Below are 11,038 nucleotides of genomic sequence, written 5' to 3' on the forward strand. Positions count from 1 at the left end.
TGTGCTATGGAACAATGAATGAAGTAGTTTGTCATTATTTGTCTTGGGTGGTTTTTGTAATCCAATAACTTGTTGAATTGTCTTTGTTTTTGTGTTCTCCTAGCTATGACACTTAGGACAGTAGATGAGCATCATGACAAAGCTGTCACTCAGCTTGGTTCAATGCTTTTTACCAGACAAGTTTCTGGAGCCAGGTGAGTAGATTTAAGAGATGAGTTTATTTGCTTTTGTTGTCACCACTAAGCATATGTGTCTGTCACTCAGACAGCAGGGACTTGTGTAGCATTTTTGACCTGTTTTGGTTTCATCCTACGGTTTTACTAATGGATTTTCAAGGCTTTTGTAATCTTAATAACTTCAAAGCTCCACTTTCTGCATTTTAAGAACTTGAAAGTTCAGATGGAAGGAACAGTTTCTATGCATGCCAACAAGGGAAAGCCTGGTGATAGGAGTGTTGTCTAAGACAACGGTGCTGTCATTTTGGCCTTAGTACCTCCTGGGTTTTGGTGCTTGGCTTTCTATTGATTCCAGTTTCTTGACTTTTCCTTCTTCAACTGTTCTTGTCCTTTTCTGTCCTGCATGGTGATTTGGTGAGATAAATACTCTTTTGTCTGAATCCTTAACTCCACCTTACACCACATAAGGATTTCAGGTTCTATTGCAATAAAAGTATATTGGCTTTTCTTTAAAAAGAAAAGTAAGTTTAATCAAGGACTTTCTTCATTTGTCCTTCACTGTATACTGAGCCATGCCTGAGGCTTCACTGTGGCCAAAGAACAATGAGGTAATGAACCTGTGAGACTGTTAACACCCCACCTCTGGACTCTGGTCAAACTACAGGAAGACAGGAGTCTTGTTTGTTTTATTACCTCTCTGGATGAGGAGTTGTTAACAACTGCAGCTGCTACTCTGAGGATTGAACCTAGGGCCAAGGGCATGCATGGGGTAAGCACCAGACTACAGATACATCCCCATCTCTCTATTTTCAGACAGGTTCTCACTCAGCTGTCCAGGTTGAACTTGAACTTATATTTGGCCCAGTTAGGCCTAGAACTTACAAGCCTCCTGTCTTGCAAGGTCCACCTTCTATGTAGATTTTTGTCTAATTCTTTTTTAGCTGTACTGTCACATTATAATAGTAGACTAGAAATAAGTCATCTTTGCTGTCAGTTTCAAGTGGGAAAGTTGCTAAGGAAATAACTGTTTTCTAATTGTTCTAGTTATATTTCTGTTGCTGTGATTAAAACACTCTAACCTAAAGCAAATTGGGAAGGAAGGTGTTTCTTTAGCTTATATTCCAGGTCCTAGTCCATCATTCAGGGAAGTCGGGGTAGCATCTCAAATGGGAGCTGAAGTAGAAACCATTGAGGAAAGATGCTTTCTGATTTGTTCATTAACTTCTTCATTCAGCTAGCTTTCTTAAATAGTCCAGAACCACCTGCCTAGGGATAATATTGCCCTCGGTGAGCTGGGCCCACCTACATTAACTCCAGTCTGTTAACTTAACATAATTAAGTCACATTAGCATTGAGAAGCCCAGAGGCCAATCTGATCTGAGGTTCCCTTTTCTAGTTGACTTTAGGTTGTGTTAGGTTGACAACTAACCAGAATACTAAACATTTTACATTAGAGAAAAGTGATGGATCTTGCTCTAAGTGCTTTCCATCATGTCTCTATGAAAGCATTTTACTCTGACTAGCTGTCTTTGTCAGTTTCTGTTGCTGTGAAGAGGCACTTTGACTATGACAATTCTTAGAAAGGAAAGCATTTAATTTGGACTTGCTTACAGTTTCAGAGGTTTAGTCTATTTTCATCATGGCAGAGAGCATGGTGACAGGCAGGCAGAAGTGGCCAAAAATTCTACATCTGATCTGTAGGTAACAGAAATGGGGGGAGGGGAGCGCGAGAGCGTGAGAGCACGCAAGCGCCACTGAGTCTGGCTTGGGCTTCTGAAACCTCGAAACTCCATCCCTAGTGACATACTTCCTCTTACAAACCATGCCTACTCCAACAAGGTAACACCTCCTGATCCTTCTAAGTAAATCCTTCTAAGTATTGTCCCTCTGATGACAAGCATTCAAATATATGAGCCTGTGGGGACCATTCTTATTCAGGTCTCCACACTTGCAGAGAATAAAACGCCTGTGTTAAAGGACTTGGTTTTTATTTGTACTTTGATTGGATCTTCGTGGGGCTGGAATCAGAGGCAAGCTATGACCTCTCTGACGTGGGTGGTACTAATGGAATTTGAATCCTCTGTGTCTTCTGCAAGAAGAATGTGAGCTCTTAACCACTGAGCCATCCCTCTGGCTCTGTGGTTTTGCTTTGCTTTGAGCTAGTAGTGTCTAACTATGTACTCTGATGGGCTTCTGGATCCTCCTGTCCCTTCCAGTGTTAACCATAGCTGGATAAGTGACAGCTTGTTCAAAGAAAAAAAATATTGTAGGTCAGTTCAGCTTTTTGTTTATTTAGTTTTTCTTTGTTTGTTTTTGTTTTTTTAAGACAGATTTTCTCTGTGTAACAGGCCTAGACCCAGCTGTCCTGGAACTTGCTTAAGTTACTTTGTAGACCAGGTTGACCTCAAACTCACAGAGAGCAGCTTGCCTCTGCCTTTTGAGTACTGGGATTAAAAGCATGTGTCACCCACCAGGCCTGGCTGGTCAGTTCAGCTTTTTATTGAGAAACTGTCTATATGCTGCATAGTTTTGATGCTTTTAAAATGGTTTTGTAAGAGGCCATTGTTTGCCTCTATGAGTGGGTTGATCTTAATTGCTTGCTTGCTTTCTTTTGTTGTTTTTTTTTTTTTATTTTTTGGATTTTTGAGACAAGGTTTCTGCAAAATGGCATTGACTGTCCTGAACTCACTTTGTAGAGTAGGTTGGCCTCCAAATTACAGAGATCCCCTTGCCTGTGCCTTCTGAGTGCTGGCTTAAAAGTAAGTGCCACCACTTCCTGGCCTATAGTTGGTTTCTTATAAAGTAAAAGATTAGAAATCTGCTTGTGTCTAAGAATGCTATGGAAGTCAACCTTAAAGGTGGCTTTTGCTGTCTGGTGACCTCCACCCACTGAAACAGTTACACAGGTCCTAGAGCTCACTGTGAGCAACAGTGCTGATTGCTTGATTAGAATTCTCTTTTGTTGATGGTAACAGTAAACCAAAGCAGTTTGGCTTACATAGTTGAAGTCAGAGTCTAGATTTGACACAAAACTAAATTTCTTTCTGCTTCTTGAAGAAGTTGTAAAAATGGTGGGATACCTTAAGGTTCCTGTCTTCTATTATAGAAGGTGAGTAAATGGTCATCGCTAGGCAAGACTCTTCAGTTGTATTTTACAATTTCATTTTAAGCAGTTTGTCTGTATAGGTCATGATTTATGCCGTTTCTCAGCGTCTTAGTCTGTGGGTATATGACCTAGTGAGACAGGTGCCTTGTTTCTGGGTGGCGTCTGTTAGCATCATCAGGCTGATGAATCTTTTCCCTTTCAGGGCTGTGCCTCTTGGGTCTGTGCAAACTGTGAGTGGCCACACTTTTCAAGGCTTCATGTCCCATACAGACAATTACCCTTGTGCTTACCTCAATGCGGCGGCAGCCATCGGGATGAAGATGCAGGATGTGGACTTGTTCATCAAGAGACTTGAGAAGTGCTTAAACGCCTTAAGAAGAGAACACAGTAAAGCCAGTGCTGTGCCTGTCGCTGACGGCTGTGACAGAGCTGGAGGTGTGGACGTTGAGGAAATGGCTTTGAAACTCGATAGTGTGCTTGGTGACAAGGACCAGCGACCTTCATGACATAGGCTTCGTTTTGTTACAGTTCATACAGCACTTTAAAGGATATATTTAAAGTTTTGAATTAAGAATTTTATAGAGAATGTTCTGTCAAGGAAGAGATTGGTCTGAGGGTAGCTGTTGGTGATTGATGTTTTTTTATCCTTAGAATACCTCAGTCCTTATGATTCTTAACAGGTTATAACATGTAGTCACAATGGACATTTTCTGATTGTTATATTAGTTAAACAAAACAATTCAGATGATTCTTACTAATATAAACTGTAAAGTTACATGTAATTCTCATTGAAATACAGTGTTTCTTCTTAGTTATTCTCCAGCATTCAAAGGTTTTTTTTTTTTTTTCTGATCACACAGAATTGAGAAAGATGTTCCTAGTGCTGCTAAATACTAGGTGCTTGTTTAGTTGTCTGTGCCTGTAAGTGGGAGTCCTCAAGGGAGCAGAGCCAAGACATAGTTTAATGTGAACCTAAGGGCAGTTGTTCTCAACTAGACTGTCTTGATTATATAAGCAACACGTGAAGACCCAAAGTGGGTGTTAGTGACATTAAATGGTAGAAGCCGGTGGTTCTGCTCAGTGTCTTACCTACTGTCCAGTACATGGTTTACACAAAAGAATTCTCCAAATGTCATCAGTGATGTGAGTCACGGAAGCGAGCTCCTCAGTAAAGTCGCTTTGTGCGGCAGTTTGCTCCTGTGCTGCCTGACGGCATTGCTGTTCGTGGTGGGCTGCATGGACGTCAGTGATCCCACGAGATACAGCACCTCGTGATGAGACGGCTCTCTTGGTTTGTTAGTTATGAGTCGTACTGTTCACATACATATAAAACCAGCTAAATTATACATTTTTAGACCGTATCAGTGACATGTGACTGCATATCAAAAAGGACAACTCTGTGAATGTTACCAAGTTTACTGCATAGAAACTCTTAACAGCCAGAATCATTTGTTCTAAACAAGTTGCTATAAATGGTTTTTTTTTTTTTTTATAAATCTGCTCATTTTTCTGTTTGGGCACCTGAAAACTATTCCCCATACTGTCGTGGCTTTAAGCGGCCTTTGTGAACTGACTAGTATTGTGTACAGTCACCATCAGGACTGGCTTTGAACATGTTCTTGCTAAGGAGGTCAAAATTATACAGTACTGCAAACATATGTTTTATATAGGCAGAAAGAATATTTAGGTTGTAGTTCTCTCTCTCTCTCTCTCTCTCTCTCTCTCTCTCTCTCTGTGTGTGTGTGTGTGTGTGTGTGTGTGTTTATGGCTCAATAGCTCTAACAATGATTTTTGTTAATTTAAAACAAAAACAAAACAGACCAAGGAATTAAACCGCCATGCCAAAGCTATGTTTCTCAGGCCTGCTCTGTGGAGTGCCATTCTACCCAAGACGTACTCATGGGGAAAAGGGTCCATGGAGAAATAATTTGGGAAAATGGCTTTGTAAATTTGCTAATAGTATATTAAATGCTATAAGAGGATTTCTTTAGTAAAGATTGACCTGCTTTTCCAAAGAGGAGCCAGTTCTCCAAAGTGAAACACTCATAATGTCTCCTCAAACATACTCTTCCAACACAAGGGGCCAAATGCTTTGGCCTCTGGATTCTGTTGCTTGTATTAGTAGGCACTGAGCTGTGTATAAAAAGGGATCTTTCATAGAGGGTTTGTAAGGATGAGTTCAGTCGGATGCTGAGTGTGTAAGTTGGGCTATGTGAGCCACTGATACCCATGGAAGTTAAGGTTTGCTGGCTGGAGATAAAGAACTCCCTTGAAGATATCTAGGTGGTTCCTGGATATATTCTGCACTTAGTGGACCAGACACTGAAATGGCTCTTAAGTAGCTACAGTAACTTGTTAAATGGGAGTAAATCCTGGATTGAAAAGGTATGTGCTGCTTTCTTGCTGGATTCGGGACTGCCTTGTAGACCTGATGAAGCTACAGAAGCCCAGTCTCCATGGAGCCCGGGAGGGTCAGATGCTGCTGCCGATGGAAATGCTGGCAGTGCAGCTTCCTATGCATCAGGCCAAAATGATTTTCTAGAACAAGTGATCTATATTGTGTGATCATCATTTTGCTTAAGAAAGGCCAGAGTCCAGAGACTGAAGACGCTTCCTCATCTGCCGAGTATCAGCAGTTCCTGGGCTTCAGCTGCTGAATGGATAATAATTCTAATTGAAGATAAATTACATGAGCCCACATGTGAAAGATAGCTATGGTATAACATTTATTCCTGGCACATTAAATCGGTTGCAGTTTTGGTTGTTAGCCCTTTCCCTTTTAATTGGTCTTCATTTCCAGCTCTGTTCCTCCTGGCTCCAAGTTTGACCCTAAGGTTGCAGAACTCAGTTTTTATTTATTTATTTTAAGAATAAAATAGTTCTTTGTCATAGGCTTTTCTTTTTCCCCAGTCTTTACCTAGCTCCCTCATGTTCACATATATGTGTTCAAAGAACTATACCCAAGTGTCTGTTGTGAAGTACTTACTGCTTGGATGCTTTTCTGCCCTCAGACTGTGGCAGTGGAGAACATTCCAGGCATTGCCTGAGACACTACTTCTATCTTCCTGGCCCAACTCCTCTTATGAATAAGGCTGTGAGGTAGATTTTGGAGGTTGGTTTTTAAAGTCAGTGGGCTGGAGTAGTCTGCTTAGAGAAGAAAACTGAATCCTGGAATGCTTGATCACTAATGCGGCTTACACACACTGCAGGGAGAAGTCTCTGCTGTTGGGGTCTCACTGTCGGGAAGACATGACAGCAGTCTTGTAATCCAGTGTTAACGGTGAGCTTCCTATTGGCTTATGCTAGTAGTTGAACTGAGTTACACAGATGAGCTATGTAATCCAGTTCTGTTCCACCAATGGGCCCTTGATGTACAATGGTAAATTTAAATATGATTTAAATTAATTTTTCTACTACCTTGTCCCAGCACATTGAATTGAATAATGATTCCATTTCTTTAAACACAGGACAGTAAGAACTGTCATTGAGGCCCTAGCTATAGAATATGTCTGTGCCAATAGATTCCATAGATTTTAGTGGAACTTAGGAAAATGTACTCACTTTTTAAACTGGTGATAATATTGAATTAGTGACTTCATCTTGACAAATTCAGTTTTATATCTTTTTACTGAAGTAGGTGACCAACAATTGAAAACAGCCATGAAAAACATTGATGAATCCCATTCATACTGTTCTCAGAGAAAAGTTTTACATATATACACATTTGGTACTTACAAAAATTGGATTTGCTTTGCCTAGAAATCTAAGATGCACTAATTTCTGCCAAACCAGAAATGGTTTTGTGTTTTACATTGATGAGACTGACCTTGTATGGAGTTGAAATTCCCAATTTTATATGCACAGAAGTTGGTTAATTTCAGAAATTTCATAATCTCTGAATAATTTGCTAAGAACCAATTGGTTCTACTAATAGCAGAAGTGTTCATGTGTTTGTGCATCTGTGTATGCTTGTATGTGCATGTATGTGTGTGTGTGTATGCATGTGTGTGCACTTGCGTGTGTGTGTCTACACTGGGAGTCATCCAGAAAGGTGCAGGGTGCTTTGTCTGTCAGTTAATTCTACTCTTTGGACAGCCTTAGTCCACAGGTCTGGCTTGCTGCCTCCTTTAGTAAATTGCCTTACATTTTACTTTCATTTTGGCCTCATGGTCTATGTCACACAAGATGATGATTTTATAGTTATTGAATATGCCTTTGTAATCTACCTGCTAGTAGTCTGCAATTCAAGCTAAGGCCTTGGACAAAGCCAAATTGTGTTTATACCATCTTTTTTTTGTTTGTTTTTTAATCAAGTGGTGCCAGCAAGAACTTTTGGAGAAAGGTAAAGGAAGGCTGACTTAACTGTGTAACTGTGGGATGGGAGCTATGAGACTTTGATACAGACCTGTACCAAAAGGGAGAAACACTTCCAAAAATATTTTTGCTATAGACTCTTTAAAAATAAATTATATAATTTATTACATGAAATAAACTTTTAATAAATCACTAACAGTACCTTATTTCACTGAAGCATTACTAAGATAAATCTGAAAATATAAATAACCTATACTCAATTCTTGCCCTCTTTCTTAATTCCGTCATCAGTATCAGCTTGCCCAGAAGTCAGCAAGAAAAGTCTGGCTTGGGGTGGGAATCATGTCATAGCTATTGACTGTAGAAGGTTGGCACTTAAGAGTATTTAATCAAGGGCCAACAAGATGGAACTCGCCACCCAGCCTTCCAACTGTAGTGACCCCCATGATGGAAAGAAAGAACTGACTCCTGCAGGTTGTCTTGACTGCATACACGCCATGTGCATGTTCACATACAAAATAAAAGCTAATACATTTTTAAGAACTTATTTATTTGAAAGTAAGAGATCTATGAACTTCAGATTTTATTGTTGATCTGTGCTTTTTAAAATTAGGCACTTGCCATTAATTGGGAGTCTGAGTCTCTGTTACTTCCCATGAACTCACGATGTAATGTCTCCAAGTCTTGGCCACACCAGATGTAGAATGCAGACCACCGTAAAGACTGAGGGCCAAGTGGATAGTAAGTGCAAATAGTGTTAATAAATGTTTCAGGGCCCGAAGCAGCATTAAGTAAGTACTGACGTTCTGCACGGCGCTCTATTGTATTGAATTGCGCTAGGTTTACATGAAAATGTTCTGAGGTGGGTTGTTGGGGCTTTTTTTTTTCTTCCCAATCTCAAGTGGGAAATCCAAAAACTGATTTGATTTTATAACTTTTTTTTTTTTTTAGATTTTCAGGGTTGTCTTATTTTGATTTTTAATGAGTTTCCTTTGGTTTTACAGTTACATTTGAAAACTAAAAATAAAATACTAAGGTGTATTGACTTTTTTTTGCAGCTGAAGTTACATATTATAACGTAGGGGAGATGTTGAGAGCAAGCTCATGTCACAGTGACTTCTGCAGAGATGTGGTTTGGTGGAGGTAGCAGGCTTACCAGCGTGGCTTGTGCAGCACCGACAGCCTGTTTCTATACGACTCCATGTGGAAGACACTTGGTCATGGCTCCTACATTTAGGCCTGTAACAGGCCTTTCTGAACCCACCTCTAGTCTATGTCTTTTGGATACGTAGTAGTTCTTTTAAGGCAATTCTTAGATCTTTCCTGAAAATGTGCTCACCCTCAGCCTTCCCACCTCAGTTATTCCCACTCCTTCCCACTGTGTAGGCCAAAAGTCTGGGAGCTAACCTTGACTCTCACATTCTATATTTACAAAGTTGTGTGAAGCTGGGCATTATTGAACATTCCTACAATCCAGGCAATCAGAGACTGAGACAGGAGGATTGTGAGTTCAAGATTGCCCTGGGCAACAAGTGATAGGACTCTTGCCAGTCAGTCGAATAAATATGTAATAGTCATATTGTACCTACTTTAAAAAATTCCCCCAGGGTCAAGCCTGTGTCTCACCTCCCTCCTTCCTGCTCCCCTAAGGGGCCTCTTCCCTGACTCTGTTCTACAGTCTTCACTGTCTTCACAGCACCACAGCCGGGGCCGTGAGCAGCATCCTGTGCCACTCGGCTCAGGCTTTTGTAGCTGTTCCCTGTATCATTCAGAGAGTTAAGCTGCAGTGTGCACTGTCCACGGTGGCCTTACCACACCTGCCGTCTCCCCAGCCCCTCCATCTTCCTGACTCTCTTCCCCTTTGTCCTTACCACTCACTGTCCAGTCAGACGCGGTCAGCTTGCTGCTGCTAGTCAAACTCCCAGAACACCTTACCTCTGAGCTTTGCCCCCGGCTCCTCTCTCTGCCTGCGAATGTCAACCCAGGCTCCCGGTTAACTCCCTTTCCTCCTGTTTGGATTAAATCCACGTCTCCGAGAGGTCTGCTCACATGACCTTTTTTTTTTTTTAAAAGCATTTTATTTTTTTATTTTATTTTTTTTTGTAATTTTATTAAATTATAAAAAGTTTCCATTTACGCCCCTCCTCCCAACGCCCTCCCACTCCCCCCCTCCCTCTCCTCCTCCCTCATTGTCCCCTAGGGAAGTCAGGGTCTCCTGCCCTGTGGGAAGTCCAAGTTCCTCCCCCCCTCACTCCAGGTCCAGGAAGGTGAGCATCCAAACAGACTGGATCCCAAAAATCCAGTATATGCAGAGGAAACCAGTCCCAGTGTCATTGTCAATGGCTTCTCGAAAAGACTGCAGGCCAGCCACATTCAGAAAATCCGGCCACATTCAGAGAATCTGGTTGGACCTAGAGATGCCCAAACATACTACAAAAGCGTTTGTTCAACTATGTTCATAGCAGCACTATTTGTAATAGCCAGAACCTGGAAACAGCCTAGGTGCCCCTCAATAGAAGAATGGTTAAAAAAGGTGTGGAACATATACACATTAGAGTTTTACTCAGCGGTAAAAAATAATGACATCTTGAATTTTGCATGCAAATGGATGGACATAGAAAACGCTTTACTGAGTGAGGTAAGCCAGACCCAAAAAGAGGAACACGGTATGTATTCACTCATAAGTGGATTCTAACCATAATTAAAGGTCTTTGAGCCTATTATTCATGATCCTAGAGAAGCTAAATAAGAAGACGAACCTGATGAAGATTATTTACATGACCTTTTAAGAGTGATAGCTGTCTTCTCTCCCTTGTCTTCAGGTGTGTGGACTCTGTATTGGTGTCCCGTGTGTGGCAGGTTATAATTCAGTAGGGGCTTGTGCTGCGTGTGACACAAACCTCTGTGGCAGCTGTCCTAGTCGTCCTAGCCTCATGCGGTCGGCCATGCCTCATGCTGAGCAGCAGAGATCTAACACAGCATGTAATTTACAGGTTTGTTAAAGCGGGTTTCCCCTACGCCCCTGGCTAGGCCATCAGCCCCACCAGAACAGCCTTCTCTTCACTCATATTCTAAGCAGCTAAGCAGCAGCTGCCACACGACACTCAGCTATTTATTGTATGAAAGATTGAAGAAGGATTAAATATTTATGCAGCTGTGAATCCCATCATGTCTGATTGAAACTCCCCAATAGTTCCATCTCTAATACATTCCAGAATCTTTCCTTGAGGTTCAGATGCAGGGGTCCCGCTCAGCTCACCTTGTGCAAGGGGAACCTCTCCCCGCCAGTGCAAGGAATGGCCCCATCTGACAGCCTCTTTGCTGTTACAAGGTCGGCTTTAACCTATCAAATCAAAATCAAAGTCACAGTCACTGGCCAGTGTCTGAACATGGCAATGCCACAAGGCTACCCACTGCTGTGCCTCCTCTAACAGGCAGCAGA

At 41.5% G+C, this 11,038-nt stretch overlaps 1 protein-coding gene across 1 annotated transcript in view; it reads left to right on the forward strand.

Moving 5' to 3' along the window:
• Sepsecs (Sep (O-phosphoserine) tRNA:Sec (selenocysteine) tRNA synthase) overlaps positions 1 to 7,788 on the forward strand; it is a 29,937-nt gene extending 22,149 nt beyond the window's left edge. The window contains exons 10-11 of the mRNA XM_048461625.3: positions 104 to 194; positions 3,485 to 7,788. Coding sequence (XP_048317582.3) covers positions 104 to 194; positions 3,485 to 3,788 — 395 coding nt within the window. The 3' untranslated portion in view covers positions 3,789 to 7,788. The remainder of the gene's footprint in view (positions 1 to 103; positions 195 to 3,484) is intronic.
• Positions 7,789 to 11,038: the final 3,250 nt, after the last annotated feature.

The sequence above is a fragment of the Myodes glareolus genome, chromosome 8 (genome assembly GCF_982192425.1).
Source record: "Myodes glareolus chromosome 8, mMyoGla1.1, whole genome shotgun sequence".
Classification (NCBI taxonomy): domain Eukaryota; kingdom Metazoa; phylum Chordata; class Mammalia; order Rodentia; family Cricetidae; genus Myodes; species Myodes glareolus.